This window comes from Ptychodera flava, chromosome 17, assembly GCF_041260155.1.
Source record: "Ptychodera flava strain L36383 chromosome 17, AS_Pfla_20210202, whole genome shotgun sequence".
Taxonomy (NCBI): domain Eukaryota; kingdom Metazoa; phylum Hemichordata; class Enteropneusta; family Ptychoderidae; genus Ptychodera; species Ptychodera flava.
Genome location: NC_091944.1, coordinates 13,939,537 through 13,961,785, shown reverse-complemented (window position 1 = coordinate 13,961,785; position 22,249 = coordinate 13,939,537). Strand labels below are relative to the sequence as shown.

The window sequence follows — 22,249 nt, the reverse complement described above, 5'->3', positions numbered from 1 at the left end:
TTTTTTAATTTGAACTTCGAAATTTTTTAAAAATTTTTTTGTGTGATTACAACTGTTATTAATGATTATGAAATATGTCTGATTAATGTAGATTTTAAGTTAAAACAATTACAAGAACTTTTCCAAAAAGTCCAAAAAACTTCGTTCTCAACTCTTTGTCAATGCCGTAAAACAGCAACACGCATTTATAGAATGAACAACTGCATTTAACTGGATGTAAAGTTAAGCTGCCCCCGAAATAACATAGACCCTCGAACATATCGAAGTCAGCGGTCCGAAATACAAACCAGTATAAATACAACTTTTCCAAAGTCAGGGACACCATCAATGAGGAAAGAACAAATTAATGATCTATGGCTTTGTTCTTCAGAGAAAACCAAAATAGTCCCCTTCTCGGGAACTAAAGATCGAAACTAAAATTTCAGTATAGTATCGGCAAAGTGTGGTGCACGTGCGTATGCCTACAGTTGTACACTGCAGTGCAGTGCTGGCTTGACAACTTCTCAGTGTCTATCGAAAAATATCACCCGGAAGTCAAACTACTTCGAACAAGATAACGTTTGAAAGGGTAAAGTATATTTCTCTAGATCCTTGCGTTAGATAAGAAATCAGACAAATCAAGCTGCAAAATCATGAACGTCGGAACTCAGCTTAGACCTCCTGACACAGAACATGCGGCGAAGCGCCGATTACTTGTATGTTATTCCTGGGAGTGCCCGGATGTACAGTTCGGGTGAAACCATACTCGCTAAAAAGGGCCTTAAGCATCATTTTTCGCATCGTCAGACTCGTAATTATTGCAGAATTACAATTAATATTTATCATAAAATTAATTTTGGGGCCGAACGTTTAAGGAAATCAAGATTTTCTTTCAAAAAAACACAAACGAAACACAAAGTTTGATCACAGATTGAGTTTTTCTCGGCCGATTTTAACGTTCGCCCCCTCAAAATGAAGCCCATGATCTCTACTTTCGTACCAACCTCTAAAAAATAGTGATGCGATCAGAATAAGTCATGCGGAGAGCCTATCAAAGAGCTTATGTTCGATCTCCTTCGCGGGACATTTGAGGTCACGGCACAACGCTCATAATGGACGCCAAAATCGCCGGTACGCGTGAGTTTGTAGTCGTGCTGCTTTGCCATTTATCGTAGTACAAAAGTGAAAATTTCCCAAAATGAAGTTAAAATAATAATCTTCAACACTACAGTTTCATTTTCTCTGATTATTTGGTCTATTTAAGAATTAACACGAAAGTTCGGACTAGACCTGCATCGAACGCGTACGTTCAACACAAATGTCACGTGACCTAAAATCCCTAATACTAGCTGATAATAAAATACACAGACAAGAAGAGACAAGTCTTATATTTATGCTGTGAAGATACAGAAATATTTAATATTATTGAGCATAAAAGAAAGGAAAAACATCAAGAACCGGGTCTTTTATACACTCATTATTTAGTGGTACATATTTTACGGTTTCTCTCTATAATACAGCATTTACAAGTTAAACACATTTATGGCTACATAACAACTACCTTACATAGATGTACACAAACTTTCTACAACTGTATTTTTTTTAACTTTCTACATAAGACAAATATACACGGAGGACAATGGCATATACACTATCAATAGCATTTTACTGTTGTATTTTTTTTGGTCTTAAAGTACTACAAATTCACAAGAAATACAATCTACAATAAGCCATAAGATTCTTTTTTTTTCGCTCTCTACCGTATACCAAATTCCCCCATAAGCTCACAATTGGTTAAAGACTCACACATATGGCTGGAATTGTTTTTTTAAGTAACTCTATCGCTACAGTTTCACTCTACCAACTACTTTTTTAGCTGTGACCGCAACCTAGGAATAGTATCTCGAGATAAAAAGTCTCTTCTACAAGTGGTCAAAAACCTGGTGAAAAAATGGTGGTGTTCCTGTAGATTATCTGAAATCAACCTGAAGTCTGTTATAGGTATTTGATATATATTTTATAAAGAGATTCTGATTTTTGAGTTGATAGTCTAGGATAAGAGCCCCTTCTCAAAATTCTGGCATCAATACTTTCTGGAGTGTCCACTCGGGCTTTGAGTGACATGTGGCAGTGTGTCCAATATGCCTCGCAATGCCATGGTAACACCAAAATCTCTCCTCATTAATACAATTAATGCTTCATAATGCAAATAGTATTCAAATTATTTTATCAGTTTTGCTTCTTTAACCCTGGCAATCATTTATTTCGCAAAACATTCGTTTTCAAGTCACAAAAATAGTTATCAGTCTTTGTCATTCAAAAATGAGACTGGTACGAACAGAGTCATAAAAACGTTGAAGGTGACTGAAAAAAGAAATGAGAAAAGAAAGAGAGTGGTAAATTGGCAGCATTCTGATTGGGTTTCTCTCTGTGGAGTCATTTGAATTGAAATGGCAAGCAAGGTTTACTACAATCGCTGAGAAACTTTGGGCTCTGGCGGGCTCAATCGGACAAAAAAAATGCATTTCCCTAACATTGGTCACAGCGTGAAAATTTCTCTTTAAACTTGATTTTTTTTAGCAAAACAGTTTCTTAACCATGAATATTAATGTTTTCTATAATACTGTGAATACAAATTGATACAAGAAAAAAAACATATAAACAATGACGTTTAAATACAATCATCAAATATATAGTTGATCTTTTACAACTATGCACAAGGCACAAATATAACCAGTAGTTATCAGTAATAACCAGTGAATAGCCATATTAACAAACAAGTTCTAGTTAACAAACCTGTGTACAAGTGCAATGTATTAACTAGGCGACCGAAAATGAAGTCATGGCAAATTAGGGAAAGAAGAAAAAAAATAGAAACACAAAAACCACAAGTGGTATTGCAATGGTCAAAAATTTCTGGAAAAAATGCAAATTAGGAACTAGACGTAACCAGTTCTGAGCAAAAAGTCAACTGGTCTGAACTGGACTGGACTGGTTACTTCCTCTTTTTTTTTAACGGCTGAAAAAATACACAATGTGAGCTGTTCTCAAAAACAGGAATGTTTGTACATCATCTTCAAAAAAAGCCCACCGACAAGAAATAGCTGGGACGAATCTTTACAAAATTTGTACAAATGTACATTTTGAAAAAAAAGTATCAAGTTCACTTACGTACAAGGGGGGCTTCATTTCTTACAGAGGGCTAAATAGTAGTTTCAATGTTACAATAAAATAAGTAACAATATATATAGTATTTATATCAAATCCATTGAAAATAGAACCTAAGCATGGCAAAGACTCTTGATTTACTACCATACAAAAATGACCAATATGTATAAGCGAAATAGAAAAACTTCAAATTGAGAAAAATAATTACAATAGTCGGAAGCATGCCTTCTGAATTGTGTAATGTTAGTAAAAACATTGGCCTCAAGTTAATCACACCCCAAAAAACACTGCAACGCTAAGGTCTAGCACACAGCTGTAACAAAAGTCTTCAATTTTCCCATCTGTACACGTTGTTAGGTTAGTATCAAATTCAGGTTTGTAAGTAAAAGAGTAGCGGTCAAAATATCCTGGGCAGTCATTTTTTTTTGGTTCACGTATCCTCTAATTTACAATTGGTGAAAAAGAGACTTGTTTACATAATGGCGCATCAACGGTGGGATGCATTGTGAAAAAACACTGGGACAAAACCGGTCTTAACCGGTTTGAACTGGATTTAATTCTCATGAACATCGCTGGTGTAAACTGGTGTTATTATTTTCTGAATAATGTCTATACACCTCAAGTCCTATTCAATATTCAGATTTGTACATTTCTACAAGTCGGATGAAAAAAGTTACAAGAGCTCTGCATTTTTTTTTCGGTATTTTCAAAGATGACAATTTTTACATCTTAATGTCAGTTTTCTGTCTACAGGACCCAATACTTATAAATCTCTTATCTACAATGGTGTCTCAAAATAAAACAGTCTGCTTTACAGGCATACAAATCTTCAGTCTAAAATGCTTCATATACAAGTCCAAAATTGGCAAAAAACTGTACAATAGGTAGGGAAACTTTTTTAATCAATATAACCTGTATTTCTTTGCAAAATATTCAAGTTTTTGTGTGTGAAATCTTTAGCACCAGTAGAAAGAATTAATTATCAGATATGTTACGCTGTTATGAACAGTTTGAGGGGAAACTCTATTCATTGCTCGCTGGTAAAAAGGATTCACACGCTATTCTCGGGAGTGTCTATGAGAAACCGGTTTGAACTGAATAGAACTGGTCGACACACTAGATGCCCACAATACAGCACAACCATACCAATTATAGTATAAAAAGCGGGTGCAGTGCTCGTAAACCAGATCGATTAGGAAGTAACCCACTTTATAATTTGATCTCTTTTGTTTTTAAGAAAAAAAACTGGGCATTTGTTATTCTTCCGTAAGATGACTGAACACCATGAGAAGTGACATTTCATGAGCAAAACTTTGCAGAGAAAACTGGCCTCCAGTCACTTCTGCGTTTGCCAGCAGAAATTTCAACCCTGCATCTGGTCTAAACCGGTTCATACCAGTTCAAACCAGTCACCCTTATCTACTCTACTACACAACAGCTGTTTGTAAACTACCAGACTAATTAAAATACTACGCCTCTCTCTCTCTATTATTTTCACCTTGCAAAAACAGTGCATGATTGGAAAATAAAGCCTGCACAATGAAATCTGTATGTTATTTATACACCAGAAAATACACAATTTCATTTCTGGACTAATGATAAAATTGCACCCTTTCCCTGTGATGGTTGGTAGACAAGGCAGTTTTTTTTAAGTTACAATATTATACAGAATTTAAAAAAGAAGACAATGTGAAATTTACCCTGGTCAGGCAGTTACTAGGCTGAATGTGGGCAGCTCTGATAAGGTGAGAGATGAAATATACAGAGCACACAACAGAAGCGCACCCACATGAAACTTACACTTGGCCGGCAACAAGCCTCTGAAGGGAAAATAAAAAAATTTTGGCAGTGTTTTTTTTTGATATTTGCACTCAATATTCAAGATAGATAGGCTTCTGAAGTCTACAAAATTTATTTCGCAGGATTTTTCTTTTTTGAAATGCATTTGATTTTTGGAATATGTAGGAAAAAGATTTGTAGAAATATGACTGACGCTGACATTCTCAAAATGTCTACTTACAAACTCTTTCAGATGTAATGCCACAAAGTGAATTCGACGAGGAGGGAAAAATTGAAAAGGTTTCATCAAAGCTGCCCTCGATCCCCCTGGTATTAACTGACCGTACATTGCAGTTGTATTTTCATTCTTGATGAAAAAAATTACATTTACAAAGATATTTCCACTGTACACAAGATTACAGCTGTGATGGGAAAAACTCATTCAATTAGTCCACCATTGCGGTGGAAGATTTGATCAATCAAATTTTTTTTTTAAGTTCATGATTCTTGGCTCTAGGCCCATGCTTCCTTCAAACACTACATATTTCACGACACTTACGCCGTGGCGATTGTTACGTAGAAATCGTGAGAAATACTAAGAAAAATATGATCATGAAAAATACAAAGAAAATGAATAGGGAAATAAAGGTTAAAAGAGATTTCTAAAGTTGAACTTTGAACCCGTCACCCATAACCTTTAACCCATGACCATTTTATCATTTGTGATTAGCGTTAAGTCGTAATTCACAAAATTCAACATTTCAAGCGTGCCAAAATTGTCACGTTACGCAATTCCAATCACAGTCACAACAGTTTTACATTTCTGGTACACTCTTTTTCGGTCTGAGTCACAGACGCGTATATCAACATGGGCACGTGGATCACATTTAATGAGAAAGAACGCCATGTTCTTGCGTGATTTGAAAACACTCGTAAAACTCTCGCTTTCACAAAGCACCATTTGGCGGGCCGCCAATGGGGCCCAGGTCATTGTTTTTCAAGTAGTACTTCTCTAGTTTGGCTAGTATGTGCTTGCCGTACGTGAACTTGCGTAAGGTCGATATATGTGGTCTGATCTTCTGCATGAGTATGCGACGTTGGCCGGGCTCAGCCACGTCGATCATCTTCTGGACAACGTAGTTGGCGTATTGGTCCTTCATCATAGTATATAAGGCACTATGAGGGCTGCAACATAAAAATAATGTTGAATGTTAAAGTTTGACCAGTTTTTTACGGGAATTTAATCCTTTCACCCCCAATCCCTGTCTAGAGGTCCAACTTTACCATAGAAAACAATGTGATTGGTTCAAACCATAGAGGTGAAAGGGTTGTAAGCACAAGAAGAGTAAGTTCTAAAATGCCACTAATTCTGCTGAAATACTTAAGATATCTCAGAGACTGTACGTTGCAATTCAGTCCAGTGGTGGCGCTGTTCATGATCTTTGACATGCAGATTTCATTTCACCAAGCTTGTGGGACTATATATACGAGCCATTTATTTCATTTTCTAAGCTGTCTACAGACATGCGATGACACTTTCATGCTAGATTTTTCTGTAACACAAATCAACATGGGCAAATAATATCATTGTAACAATGTCTGAGCTGAAAAATTCTATAAAAAAATATGAGCTAAAATATGGATTTTGAATCAAACACAGCTATGCACAATTACGTACATCAATACTACATAATACATACTTCCACGTCACATATTGCTGTAAAAAGTAGCAAGTCTCAACACAGCAACACCTTTCGGTGCATTTCTGCTAAGTGATCTACATGTAGAATATTATTATAACTTATATTTAAACATTTCTGGATTATATTCCATTGATATCCAATTATGAGTTTCTTTGTGTATATCATAGACAGATGCTGAGAGTCAATTACTCAGCAGCTGTAGGTGACTCATAAGATATTAACCATGGCTTGACGGAGTTAAGTTTGATATTGAGTGGGGCTCAGAGTTACGATGGATTGTCAAATATAATTACATACCCGTCATTGTAACTGATCACTTCATCAATCAGTATGGCACGTTCTGGTCTTGAAGCATGAGTCACACACTTCTCAACAACGTTGCTGAAATATCAAACATATTACAAAGACAAGTGAGTAAACTTCTGCACAGCGAGACAGGCTTTGAATGGAAAGTATACACCTGTGCTCACTTGTACACCCGTACATCTTTTGAAAAACTCAGGCTTGTTCCAGTTTCCCTATGACAATGGCTTTCCATATCAAGTTTACCTTTTTGACTTTAGAAGTGAATTATACACATTCATGGTTCCATATTTTCCTTCAAAAAAGTGTTGTTCACTCTCTCCTTAACGATCCATAAACTTCAGGTGAAAACAACTCAAATTTCTGTATCTGCTAGGAAAATCCTCCACGTTAAAATACTTCTGAAGTTCAGATTTTGCTCTCTCAGCGTTCCTGTTTAGAAATCTTGCTGCCAGGAAGGTTAAATCTCCATGAGCTGCAATAGTTAGACGCTGCTTGTAGACAGCAAGTCAGACTGCAAGAAATATAATTGTCTAGTTCTTTGTAGATTTGACAAAAAAAATTATACCAAATCAACGACTTTTTCCAATGTAGGTAGTTGCCTGCAACTTGACAATTTACACATTTCACCCTGAACGGCTGCTGTACAGCTGTAACTCTGAAGAGAGGACCTGCCTCCTTACCTTGCAAACTTGTGCTGGCTTAGTACCAGAACCTTGCCTCTCAACTCAACAACAATCTTGCTCTTATCTTCTGGTCTGCCATGTTCCAAAACATGCTGTAATGGGAGAAAACAAGAATCTATGCCACACAGTTTCTTGTTTAACCTTGTAGTCTCCCTCTTTTGTTATCTAGGGTGAATACACTTTGGTAACAAATATTTGAACTCTCAAAACTTGTTCAATATTCCTTTGGCCTACCACTTGTGGGGTTTATTTGAAGCTTACTGAGAAAATAAAGTTTTCAAAGGCTTAAACACGTGAACATTGAAAATTCACTTTTTTCCTATAGAGTTTACATGGGGATGTGGCCATTTTGAATCGAAAGTGTCGGTAATAGTGGGTTGTTTCTCCAGCACCAGATTTTGCATGTTGACCCATGATTTTTATTCTTGGTTTCAAAACAGAGCGGGTTAAAGATTCTTCACTGATAGTTTGAGCTGAGGTCTTTCAATTTCCCCGTACAAACTACTTTACTGTTTCGTAGAAAGTAACTTCCCTTGAAATGCACATAGTCTGTTGTCAGACGTTGGCAAAAATAGCACAAGAAATAATATCAATACACCGCGTCTCGTAATGAACAGATTATTATGATACAGTATTGCAACAGTAAAATTTGATCGACCGAAGCAAACAATAATAACTTTGGTTGATTTATAACATTACTAATTTGAAATATACCATTAGCGGAGACATAGGGACTGAATTGTCATACACATACCTGGATCACATAGTTGCCGTACTGGTCTTGAACAAGGCGTTCAGTGTTATCATGGAGTTCATCCAGTATTGGTATGGTCTGGTCGACGGTACAGTGCTCCAAGATTCGCTGAATTACTCGGCAACCATAGGGATGAGTTGACAGTACAAATATCTACAGCAGAGATAAAACACACACAGACCATTTACTCGGTAAAGTAATCGGTGACTTTATCCTTGGACATAGTAATGGTGCTAAGCAAAGTTGAGACGTTAATTGCTTCTCTCATTTCCAAAGTTCATCTGATGTTTTAAAAAGCCTACTGCTGACGTCTGGCATATGTATTAGGACATTCAGCCAAATCGTCATTACGATTCTCTCCAGGGGACTCCCTAGCTTCATGAGGCAACTAGACCCCCTAGAATTATGGTGATTTGTAATATTGTTCAGCGTGACCCAAGTGTTCTTCAGTCTTGCCATTTTGTCATATCAATATACAATCCTTTCACCACCATGGTTAGGCCCCAAACCATTCATTGTTATTATAGATGCTTTTGGTCCTGTTTACATGGTTTTGAGTTGTGAACAGGTTAGTGGCCAAATCAACTGGATACCATTGTTAACCTTTATTCCACCCGGCTTTGATATATCCCAAGTGAAGTCAATGGGATCTATGGACTTATATGTACGGTAAATGGGGAAGTGTGTCAGTGTGAAAATGCCAAATAATGATACTAGCATCGGAAATTACACCTCAACCATATCCTTTACGTTTATTGTAATGGACCTTATGAATTCATAAACAAACCACGCATAGGTATGTATCTATTACGGTTTGTCTTCACATGACAGTTTGGACTCAGTCAGCAGTCTCTGAATCCACAGAATTGCACAAAGTTCTGTGTTATTTGAAAAACACACAATAGTACACTTTTATTAATCAACTTAATGTAGCTTTCCCAATTTACATGTAGGCTTCAGGTTCCTTTATGCTGATACATATAGCAAAGAGTTCAGTGCAGAAATGGTAAAGTCAATCAAGCACTGATAAACGGGACAGAAAACTGTATTTCTGTGCTTCTTTCACCAAGCAGTGGTGAATACTTGATTTCTGAACTTACCTGTCCACGGAAGGCATCAATGATGAATTGTAGAGCGACTGGTTCAACGCATTCGATACATTTCTGCACGACATGGTTACCATTCTGGTCCTTAACACACTTCAATACATGTCCGTCTAGTTCCTTCACAATTTCAACCTGTGAAAATACATCACAACATTTAGGATGACTCTGCATCATCAAAACTATCATTCGACAGTTGATGAGGTATGAAGTTTAAAGATCATTGTATGCAAATGGAGCAGAATCTTGCTATCCCAAGTCACAAATTCTAATTGAGAATTTGGGAACCTAAACTACGACATACATAAGCTTCTCACAGACATACTATCCAGCAAGGTTTTCCATTTTTCAGTAAAATTGGACGTCTTTCACCCTTTTGCAATCAAATTTTATTTAAACTTTTGTTTCCTATGGAAAAAATTGCAAAAGGGGGATAGAAGTCTTGTGTCACACAATACCACATTTCTTGATACCATTGTCTATATGACTCACTGTCACCCAATGTTCTTGAAAGCTTGCATGATAACTCAAGCAGTGTGATAGATGTGATCTGACAGACACATACCTGTTGATCTGGTGGAATGGATTCCAAAGCTTTCTGGATGACACGGCAACCGTACATCTGGAGGGCCAGAGGCAGGACATGACCCCTGACCCGCTGTGCCAGGGCCATTTTCTGGTCAGGGGTGCCAAACTCAAAGAACTTCTGGATCACGTAGTTTCCAAAGACATCTGTCATTAGGTTGTATGCAGAGCCCAGGATCTCACTGAAGACAATCTGACGTTCAGTTGGTGTGGCACGTTCCAACTTCTGCTGAATAAACCTGTGAGCAAAGAGTTTTTGTCAAAATAAATCTGGTTGAACAGCATGTGACTGAAAAATCTTACAGTTGGCCATATCATGGCAAAATATGACCATCACATAACAGCATACCATATACTGTGTTTTTTTCTGCAGTGTCACCAACGATGTCTTGATAGCAAACTGTGAGGGCACACGTCAGATTCTACCGGTGCAAACTAAAGTCAATGAACGCTGTCCTCTCCTACAGTTACTATGGTGTAGACACACAACATGGTCATAGAACATTACATGTATATGTCTGACTGCTATACAACCTGAGGGTAACCGTTCATTTCAAATACAGATTTTGAATTCTTGAAGTACTTTCCAAGAAAACATGGTATACTTTCTTCAAGGTGGAAAATGTACATTGCAGCTCAAGCATGTTACACTCAAGGGTTCAGAAACTGTGGATATCTTGGCCAATACTGAACAATAAAATGTTCATGTACACTTGATCTCACTATCCTTCAAATTTTAGCCCTGTTTAGGGATGCTACAACGCCTACCTTGATCCATGTTGGTCTTGAGAGAATTCAACAATATGATTCACAAGATCACGCAACTGCAGGTTTGGGAATCGGTTGTTGCGGAAATCCTCCAGCAGACGGCTGCGGCCACTGGGGGAGTCCTTCCCGATGATGCCGGGGTTACGGATGCGATTTGGAAACAGGGAACTAGATCCAAAGAGACTGCTGGAAGAGCCGGAACCCTTTCTGTAGTTGGCTTCAGCACCTGGAGCTGAGGATATGCACCATAGAAACCTCATTTACAACTTCTTTCAATACATGCATTTAATCTCACATGAGCCCGACTTCACAGCTATCAGACTTAATTTCACTTAAGTACGTTCAAGTTTAGTGAATTTGCACACAAGATTACCTTTTGCAAATTTTATTTGTTTTGCATCATTTTTGAAAATATAAAAATATCATTCTGAAAATACCAAAATTACTTTTACTACATGATCTTGATTTAAAACTTTTCACATTTCAGACTTAGAACTTATAGAAGTTCCATATTATGTTACTTCATTAAAGGGCAAGTTTGCTAATGATAATCTTCAATAATACCCTGAATTTGGTCTAACTGATCGATTCACCAGAGAATATCGATTCCTAGAGAATACCATATTCAATGTAAAACCTTGAAAAGAGCAAGTTCAGTTCTATCACATTAGTAAAGCAAATCTTTTAAAAAATTTTCACATCAGCTGACGACACAAAACAATTCTGTAACTAGTGAGAACAAAAACCCAAATATACGCATGGTGAAGATTAATGAAACTTTTAGCCAGACTATCAGCTGACAGTGGTGTTGTGATGGCAATAAAACCAAATAGGCGAGCGGCGAATCCACAAAAAAGGGCCTTATTTAGGAGTTTAATGTACCCACCTTACATACGGCCACATCATACGTCATTTGAAAGCTTATTATCTCTACTTTAAGAAAATTGACGATGTGGAGCTGCCAAGTAGGGCCATAACCTCCTAATTTGCATAATTAACAAGGGTACCCAATTTGCATAAATGCGATATAATATTTGAAATTTATTGTTAACTTCTCTAACGATACGTTTAAACTATCGAGTGATATATCAAATGAAAGGTCTTTCCATGTAGAATACAAAATGGATATTCAAAGAGATATTGAAATTGATTATACTGAAATATTTTCATGTTTATATGGAAAACAATATTTTCCCCTTTTGAATAACAATATTTTAAAAATTTTAACACATACAGCCACAACACACAGCCACACTATAGTCATTTGAAAGCTTATTATCTATACTTCACGAAAATTGACAATTTGGAGCTACCAAATCGGGCCATAACCCCCTAATTTGCATAATAAACACGCATACCCAATTTGCATAAATGCGATATAGTATTATAAATTTATAGTTAACTTTTCTAAACATACGTTTAAACTATCGAGTGATATATCAAATGAAAGGTAGTTACATGTAGAATACAAAATGAATATTCAAAGAGATATTGAAATGGATTTCACTGAAATATTTTCATATTTATATGGAAAAAATATTTTCCCCTTTAGAATAACAATATTTTAAAAATGTTAACACATAGAGTCCTATCATACAGCCACATCATACGTCATTTGAAAGCTTATTATATCTACTTGAAGAAAATTGACAATGTGGAGCTATCAAGGAAGGCCGTACCCCTTTATGTCCATAAATTACACTGACTGGTAAGCAATTTGCAGAAATGAGATATGAAATTAGAAAATTCATTGTTAACTATTCTAAACACACTTTTACACTATCGAGTGATATATGGTCTGTGGTGATGGTATTTGCATGTAAAACACAAAATTGATATCAAAAGTGATATTTAAATTAATTTACGGAAATATTTTCATATTTCTGTCGAAATAAATATTTCCTCTTTTAATAATGGTTTTTAAAAAAATTAATTTAAGTATCAATGCAACAAAAAGATCCACACGAAAGACACTGTTGTAGTTGTTGAAATGTAGCTTTGTAGCTGAAACAATGTGTCAGAGTAAGCTGCAGTCAAAGTAATGGCATGATTCATGATCCAAATCATTCATGTCATTTCCAGTAAATCTAGTAATTGTAGGAATTCATCATCCTCTTCTTCACCAGCATTGTCATGAGTAAAAGGGTTGCCACAGTTATCGCTGCCTTGGCAGGAACAAAGGTCTGTGCAGGGAAGATTAATTCGACAGCAGACACAATTGGTGACATGTAATAAGAGAAAGCAGCTCCGCAAATCGTTCATATCTTAGTTGTTTGAATTTTGTGTACGGTACATGTGTATATTGTAAGTGTATATTATGTTATGTTTGGCCGTTTTATGTATAGTGTTGATTTGCCATGGCGAGACGTAACCCTAATCTACGTGTTCTGCCCTATGGGGTAGCAAGACTAATGTGACACCGCGATCCTTTGATGCTACCTTTTGAGAGTACTGAGTTGTCTTCATCAGTCCTTCATTTTTTTTGGTGAAACATGTGCACTGATTGAATGATTGTAGGTGTTACCAATCGAGTTGTTCCACTGAAAGTTCAGTTTGTTCAAGTACGGAAGCTAGAATGTCTACTGTTCGTTCAGGCTGTATTTGTGTACGCTCATTTGAATCGGAGATCGGACTGTTGTAGGTTTGTGAAGTTTGGCATCATCGTAACGCTTATATTTCCGTTTCTTATGTATGTGATTAGGCTACGCTCACAAATAACGGTGAGAGGCAGAGGAATTCGGGTTGGATTCGAAAATTTTGGGAGATTGTAGAGGGGTACTTGGAGATTTTGATCAGCATATAGGGGACCTGAAAATGTTTTGGTTCCCTTTTACTATTTACGATTCCAAGGTTTTGAAATTAATTTAATGAAAATTTAATAACATTTAAATGTCATCCGATTGTCCAAAGTTAGTAATAATTTAACAAGATTTAGAATAGTTTGGTCGCATTTCATTACTTTTATCTCGAAAATATCTTGTATTCTCTATTGCCTTGTTGTTGCATGATTGTTCTAATGTATCGTAATGTTTCGCGTTTAACAAGGCCCTTGAATGTTGCCGTTTGGTTTCGTGAACCGCAATGTATCTGTGGTTTTTTGTGTGTTATGCAGTCGAGAATGTCCTCTTTGTTCCACGATGACCTTTATAGATAATGAGGTCTAACGATATGATTTCTTGAGAAGAGCTTTCGAAAATTTGAAAGTATGATGCATTTTTCATGTTTGATATGAATTCATTAAGCTCGTGTTGAGTTCCAATGAGAATCATACATCGTTTCTGAATCTCAGTCAGAGCGATATTTGTTCAGTGTATTGCTGAATTATTCTCATTTTGTCTTGTGAAATGTAATGTCGGGAATTTCTGGTAAAACTGGAGATCTCGTACCGCACCCAAATACATGACGGTAAAATTCACTGTTGACTTGAAAGTGTTGTTTTTCAAGATTATTTTCAGCATAGCTATCATGTATTTGTTGTTGGTTGTTTGATTATGCAATCATTTGATGATCTTTCCTGATTTAATGCTCTGTCGACTGATTCCATTGGTTCATTGTGCGTTGTATTAGTGTACATTGAAACAATGTCTAGTGTTACCAATGTCGCATTGGCCGGAACTTTTATTGTCTCAATTTTCCGTGTAAATCAATCGTCGTATCTTGATGTATGTGTTTATTTCTTCACGATTTATTTGAGAAAATAGTCAATGAATTTTTATCTGTGAAAGGTTGGACTGCATCATCCACTTATATTGGGCGGCCCACGAACTTTCCTCGTGGGCGTCATTTTGTTCACTTGTATTTTTAGCATAAGGTACCAACTTGTAAGTGGTGCTAGTGTTTTACTCTTAACTAGAATAATCGCCATGGCTAATTAACACTTTATATAAAACAGCCAAACATAATATACACTGACAATATACACAATATCATACACAAAATGCAAACAACGAAGATATGAACGGTGTGTTGAGTTGCTTTTCCTTCATTATATGACAATAAATACGATAAATGAAATATGGTGCCTTCCGTCTACATATTCCGCATAACTGAACTGAAAATACAGATGTAACACAGATGTAGTAACCAATGATGTCTCCATCAAACAAGATTTCTAGAGAAATTGAAACAAAAATGACATCAATAATACAAAAGGGTCATTCAACACACAGCTATTTATAACAAGATTGGAACTAATTTGGGATAATTGGATGGTGAAGTAATGTCGGTTAATTTGCAAAGTTAAGCTCATCTGCTTTTCTTTTTACTTGTAATGTTTTTAAGAGTAACTTGTTATATTTCAACACTCAACTATAGAGCACAAAACACGCTTTAGAAAATTTGCAAAATGTGAAGACCCAATTATCCCAAATTAGTTCCAATTGGTTTTCTGTATTCTTGTTGTTCAGCTATATGGGAATTAGACAGGGAAATGTTCCAGTTTTCGTATTCTTAATAAACAAAAAATCATTGCAAAACAAATTCAGATATTTATCCCCAAAACTTTAGCATTATTGGTTATTAGTACACAATATTTTGAATATTATAAACTAGTCAAAACGTTTACGATTTAATTGAAAATATTCAATAAGAATATTTGAATACACGTTTGGAGTTCATGATTCTATTCTACATGCAAATACCTATCATTTGATAGATCACTTGATAGTTGAAAAGTAGGTTTAGAGTACTTTGCAATTGATTTTTGTAATTTTATATTGTGTTCATGAAAATTAGGTACCCTTTTGCATTATGCAAATTAAATCATTACAGCCCTATTTGTCAGCTGCATATCGTCATTTTTCATGAGGCAGAGATAATAGGCTTTCAAATAACGTTTGATGTGGTTGTGTGATGCGGTTCTATGTGTTAAAATTATTATAATATCGTTATTAAAAAGGGGAAAGTATATTGTTCTACATTAGTACGAAAAGTTTTAGTAAAATCATTTTAATATCTCTTTGGATATCCATTTTGTATTCTCCGTGCAAATACCTTTCATTTGATATATCACTCGATAGTTTAAAGTATGTTTATAGTAGTTAATAAATTTCTAATTTTATATCGCATTTATGCAAATAGGGTACCCATGTAAATTATGCAAATTAAGGGCCACGTCCGTACTTGACAGCTCCACATTGTCAATTTTCTTGAAGTAGAGATAGTAAGCTTTTAAATAACGTATGATGATGCTGTAAGATTTGGCTTTTTGTATTAAATTTTTTTAAATATTGTTATTGAAAAGGGGAAAATATTTTTTCAATATAAATATGACAATATTTCAGTAAAATGAATTTAAATATATTTTTGGATGTCTTTTTAGTATTCTACATGCAAATACCTTTCATTTGATATATCACTCGATAGTTTAAAAGTATTTTTCGAGTAGTGAATAATAAATATCTAATATTAATCGCATTTATGCAAATTGGGTACCCGTGGGACTTATGCAAATTAGGGGCTACGGCCGTACTTGACAACTAAATGTTGTCTATTTTCTTCAAGTAGAGATAGTAAGCTTTCAAATGATGTATAATGTGGCTGTATGATGTGGCTGTATGTGTTCAAATTTTTAAGATATTGTTATTCAAAAGGGTTAAATATTTTTTCAGTATTAATATGAAAATATTTCAGTAAAACCATTTTAAATATCTTTTTGGATATCAATTTTGTATTCTACATGCAAATACCTCACATTTGATATATCACTCAATAGTTTAAAAGTATGTTTAGAGTAGTTAACAATGAATTCCTAATTTATATCACATTTATGCAAATTGGGTACCCATGTGAATTATGCAAATTAGGGGGTTATGGCCCTACTTGGCAGCTCCACATCGTCAATTTTCTTGAAGTAGAGATAATAAGCTTTCAAATGATGTATGATGTGGCCGTATGTAAGTGGGTACATTAAGTGTGAAAAATGGGTGTGTCTGCCGCTCGCCTAAATATGGGCTTGATCATGAATACTTATTTTGACAACTTACCTTAGACTATGCCAAATATGGGCATGATCATGAATATTAATGACAACTTACCTAGACTAAGTCCTGACGACAGTGATGGTGGTGGTGTCAGAGAACTGCTTGGTGGATGGCTAGGTACCATGCCGATAGGACCCAATGAGGGCGACCCACTGGTAGCACCACTGTAGAACTGACTGAGGGGAGGCAAAGCCTGCCGTTTGTTGTAGTCTAGACTGCCAGTGAGGCCAGTTAGAGAGTCACGACGCTGTTCAGACGAGGTACTGGTGCTGGTGCCTAGGGCAGCTATGATAAACACAGACACAGAAGTCATGTTAGCTACTATAACTAGGTGTGGGCAGATGTTGATAAATTTACTGTTTTTTTCCTCCTGTTTTTATTTTTTGAGATGAATCAGTGTCATCGGTCAGAGTCATATTTAACTGATGATTTAGTATAGAGGGTGTCTCAAGGTGTTACTGTTGTGGGTATTGCCTCAGGATTACCCAGTTTGAAAAAGTCAGTCAGCATGCATGATACTATGTATACTCTCCATTATTCTTCAATTTAGGTGGGTCTGTTCGGGCAAATCATCTCACTCGAGGCCGACGAGGGTGTCTGTTCCCCTTTTAGCACTTTGAAATAACATGGCTAATGAGAATAATTGGTGTTACGTCATTTGAAGTTGAATGAATGAGTGAATAAAAAAAATAAATAAACAGATGAATAAATAAATAAATACACCACTCACTCTCACCTGATCCGAGCGTTGTTGACCCAACCGGCCCAATCCCATTGGTGAAGACTCCATTATTCTGACCTGAATTGAAGGAACTGTTGATGGCGTTGGCGTTCTGTGGTGTCTGGGCCTGCATGGTGCTGGTGTACAGGGAGTTGGCCTGGGCTGCTGGCGGCGTCTGGGTCTGCTGTGGCTGGGTTCCTAAAATACGGAAGGCACTGTTTGCTGAGTTAAGGCCATTGGCAGCGGCTTGGGAAACAACTTAAAGAAGGAAAACAGAGGAACAGAATATGTCAGTAGATAACAGAATGTGGCCGCTCTGTAAGGAACATTGCAAAGTTTTCTGACAAGGGAAACAGAGATAGAACGAATCGGTCACAACCAAAGATTCGTTTTATATAATAACAACTAGAAATATGACAATATTTCTGCACCATAAAAGTTGAATTATATTTCCGGTTTTGCTTTCTCTGTACATTTTGGCTATTCAGGTTTTCAATTTTACAAGCACTGAAGTTCTGACGTTGACAGGCAATAACAAGGATGGACCAGATCAAATAGTTGGCACCACCAACAGGAGAGGTTATAGGGAGTGTTAGCAGTAAGCAATATAGCAACATCCGGAGAGGAAATAAAAAATTAAACTAAAATATTCAAAATTCTGCAGACATGCAGACACTTTTTCTCGCTTAGGAGTGAGAAACCAAACTTGTTTTCTTCCTCAGGGATTAACATTTAAATGGCATTATTTTAACTCAAGTTTGCATTCTTTCCAAAAAAATGCATTTTGAATAAATTTGTGTTGCGCCTTACAACACAAGTTTTTTGAAATGGTGAAAATTTGACTTGTGGTATTGTATTTCTTTGCAGGCTCAAGAAATTTACTAAAAAATGCTGAAAAGTGTTAAGCTGATAGTACAAGCTCTTCTTATGGTAGGTCTTCGCAGGCTCAGTGAGAAATCTTTGAAAATGATGAAAAAACACAATAAGAATGTTGCAGTTGCCGTTTTGTTTAAATGACAGAAAATGAAAAACTTACCAGGCTGGGCAGCACTGACGATGAGTGGTGCAGGGGACACCAATCTCATTGGAGCACCCATAGCACCACCTGGTCTGGCATTACCCATCACCAACGCACCTGTCTGGTCGTAGTACGCTGGTGCTATCACTTGGTACCCTCCTGGTATTTCAATGGAGAAGAACAAAAAAAAGAGAAAATGAGTTGGGGTCATTCTTTTTTGTTGTAAGGATTCACTGTTTGCTGTGTTAGAGTATACTGTGTTTTAATCCCTTCAGGCCTAAACCCCTATATATAGTAGTTGCTCTGGTAAGATACTACAATGTTGGGCCTGAAAGGATTAATGATTTGACTGTTTGTTTGGCAAGATCATGAAATTTCAGTGTTGAGGCATTACCGATACACAAAAAAATTCTATTGCAATGACGTGAAATTATTTATATAGAACTTGATACTGCAGGCACAGGATTTGCAATGAACACTTTACCATTGAAGTCTTATGTGTAAAGCTCAGGGACTTGAACTGAACAGGTTTATTGGTAAGTGAATTCTGGCAATGATGAATAAAGCTGGTATCGAGCACGTATCAACATGAACTGAGGGAACTTGAATGCTACAACAAGATACCAAAGCTTGTTTGTTATTCTATGCAGCTAATGCCACTGACGGTTCATTACAAAGTATTGCAAAATATCATATTTGCCATAATACTATGTGTCTGTATATATATCTCTACACTGCGGTACCTCATTACTGAATAATCTACCAAACACTGACAGAGTTCTGGCAATTTAGCCAAGGACTTGCAATAACGTATTTGACATCAGTCTGTCTGCTTTCCTACCATTCATATAGCATTGGTTTCTCACTCACCTGTTGGAATAGCTTGAGCTACTGTGGCAGTCTGTGTCGGGGTTCCCATCTGATCCAGTTGCTGCTGCTGTTGCTGTGGGGTCATAGGTCGGGCATTCTGCCCTCGCAGGATCTGCTGCTGTTGCTGCTGCTGCTGCAAGTTCTGTTGTGCCGGGGCCTGCTGCTGCTGCGGAATAATGCTGACTGGGTACATGGCTGCGCCCCAGGGGGCCACTCCGTACGCATACTGGGGCTGTACAATGGTTGGAGCACCTACTCAGATAGAGGGGGATATTACATCAGATGTGTCACATGACATTGTCATTTGATCATTTCACCACAGATTGAACTTGACTTGCTAAGGTAAAGAGGGTAATATAATGATCTGTCTCACATCCTCACAATATTATCAGAATTTCACATTTTCAGATACAGATTGTTTTTATAGTCTTGGGTATAAAATTAAGATGTGCCTCATCTGGTATTTTCTCACACAACGGCAATGACATTCCTGTATATAACCTGGGTACGAATTCTTCAGTCGCTGTTTTCGAAAAAACTTCAAGGTGGCTAAATAATGTTACTTTGGATTTACTTTGGATTGTTACAGCGGTTAGACACCATTCAATCCTACCACTACTACTAGTTAGTTTTGGCTTTTATGACAGAGGGTATAGGGATGACATAAGTGGGGAGGCTAAACAGCTACTGACACGACATCTCCATAGTATGTGAGGGGGCATGGGTAATTAAAACACACGCACAAATGAAACTCATCATATTTAGGAAGAAGGGCTTTAGGTCTATTTTTATTACATTTTATGAATTCTTAGTAGCTGTGTGCCAAGGTTACACTACTGAAACTGTGTATTTGCAGGATTCATTACCACCATTCTGATTTTATTCTGAAACGTTTTGCTGTTCAAAATCCTGTCACACATGGAAACTTCACTCGCATTGTTTTAGCAAGTGATCTCATTTGGAAGTTTAACCCTTTCACCAACATGGTTTGGCTCAAACCCATTGTTATCAATGGTGATTGTGGACTTGTTTACAGGGAATTGGGGTGAACGGGTTATTAAACCGCACTTCCTTTATAAATTTGTTTTTGCTTTCAAAACTTTCAGGGAGAGGGGACGGGTGACAGGAAGGCTTGAGGTTGCATGAAAAGAGTTTCATTTGTGCGTGTTTTAGTTACACAGTCCCATCACTAAGGAACTGCAAATGTTGCCTTTGAAAGAAGCCAAGGTGTACTGAGTGCACACAGTATATCTCATTGAATGAGTTCTATGAATGGTCACTTGTAGATTACCCATACAAATATACTCAATATTCACTGTGGTTTCATAGATAGCAAAATATCCCTCCGAAGAAATTTCAATGTTCTTTTTTTTAACATTCTTTTTGAATCACAGCACAATCAATGAACTCCTTGTATCCTAAACATTCGTAAGAAAACAGGGAACACCTCTACATAGTTCTCAAGACATGGAATTCTGTAACCGTTGATGTTCATGGATTTTGGCAGCAGAGTACAATTAGAAAACTTTGTAGTCTAAACAGTCACCATTGACATGTATACATCCATGTTCAAATATCATTTTGAGAAGGCTGTGTGCTACTGTCTTATTGTGTCAAAAAGTTTGGCCTGACATTTTTTGAGGTTAAGTCGGTCAAATTAAAGATGAATTTGGAAAAAGTCCACAAAGTCAGCTGTTTTTCAATTACACCCCACTACCATTATTCAAAGGCAACACGATGCACTCCAATACTGAAAAGCAAACTTCACATGACAAAAAAATAATGGAAAAAGTTAGAACATGTAACGACAAATAATGTACCATGTAAAAGAATAACACGCAGTTAATGACATTGTATATCAAAACAAATCAATTATATCACTTGAACTTTGTAAACTGACGTTTACTGACGTAAAAAAATGAGAAAAAAGGAAAGAAAAGAAAATGACAAGGATCCTAACCTGCCAAAGTTGCGGTTGCTAGTCCTACGGTATAAGGGTCCTGGGCCGTGGGAGCAGCGTTTATGATATACGGGCTAGGTGCAGCAAAGGCAGTTTGGGTAAGCCCTACAGGCAATGAACATAACAGCAAAAACTGTCATCAGCAACATGCAAAGTAGAGAAAACTGACATCTTTGTCTGAATACTGACTTCAAAAAGGACCACATTTGACAGAAAGGGGATATAAAACGTGGCACTGTTGGCATCATCCGTCACCTTGGTGCAGACAAAAACATCATTCTTGTACCTATCATAACATAATTTTCAAGTTCAATAATTTATTCTAAATGTCTTCAGTTTATGGCTTTTCTGTCTGCTTTTATTACTGAAAGGTTTTTCTCCAGAAATCATGAATTGTGACTAATTATGCAAACCATATCCAGGGAACTGAAAATATCAAGGGAGTCCAATACAATTTATACAAACTGTGAATACACTACCAAGAACTATTCAAGTCAATCTCAGTAAACATATAAATGATTTTGTCCTTAATAGATATATTTAACTGAGGGGATTTAACTGTGTGGGGCATCTCTTTTTTACAAATATAGTATACCAATGAAATTCAGCCATATTATGACTGTGTACATCAGAAAGTTGTCATTCCAGGGGATGGTCAAACTATGTTATCTGCTTTTTGTATGAAATCTAATTTTGACTGGAAATTTGAGTCAGTTCTAAAGGTATTTTTCTATCACTACTTGACTAACAGAAACATGACTCCACCTACAAATGGGTGACTTGTGAGCTGTAAGTTGTCATGATGAATGCATGCCACTTCTAAAATCTACACTTTCTCATTTTCCCCTTTCTGTAAATGCGACCAAAGTCA

At 36.6% G+C, this 22,249-nt stretch overlaps 1 protein-coding gene across 10 annotated transcripts in view; it reads right to left on the bottom strand.

Moving 5' to 3' along the window:
- Positions 1-1,364: 1,364 nt before the first annotated feature.
- LOC139115511 (pumilio homolog 2-like) overlaps positions 1,365-22,249 on the bottom strand; it is a 63,722-nt gene continuing 42,837 nt past the window's right edge. For 2 of the 10 annotated variants that reach the window (XM_070677651.1, XM_070677652.1), the window contains exons 9-20: positions 21,379-21,483; positions 19,419-19,670; positions 18,567-18,707; positions 17,540-17,788; positions 16,864-17,094; positions 10,829-11,060; positions 10,041-10,299; positions 9,473-9,610; positions 8,373-8,525; positions 7,616-7,710; positions 6,927-7,010; positions 1,365-6,111 (exon numbers count right to left, since the gene is read on the bottom strand). In XM_070677651.1, coding sequence (XP_070533752.1) covers positions 5,874-6,111; positions 6,927-7,010; positions 7,616-7,710; positions 8,373-8,525; positions 9,473-9,610; positions 10,041-10,299; positions 10,829-11,060; positions 16,864-17,094; positions 17,540-17,788; positions 18,567-18,707; positions 19,419-19,670; positions 21,379-21,483 — 2,177 coding nt within the window. In that variant the 3' untranslated portion in view covers positions 1,365-5,873. The remainder of the gene's footprint in view (positions 6,112-6,926; positions 7,011-7,615; positions 7,711-8,372; positions 8,526-9,472; positions 9,611-10,040; positions 10,300-10,828; positions 11,061-16,863; positions 17,095-17,539; positions 17,789-18,566; positions 18,708-19,418; positions 19,671-21,378; positions 21,484-22,249) is intronic. The other 8 variants (XM_070677657.1, XM_070677659.1, XM_070677653.1 and 5 more) reach the window with 7 other exon arrangements.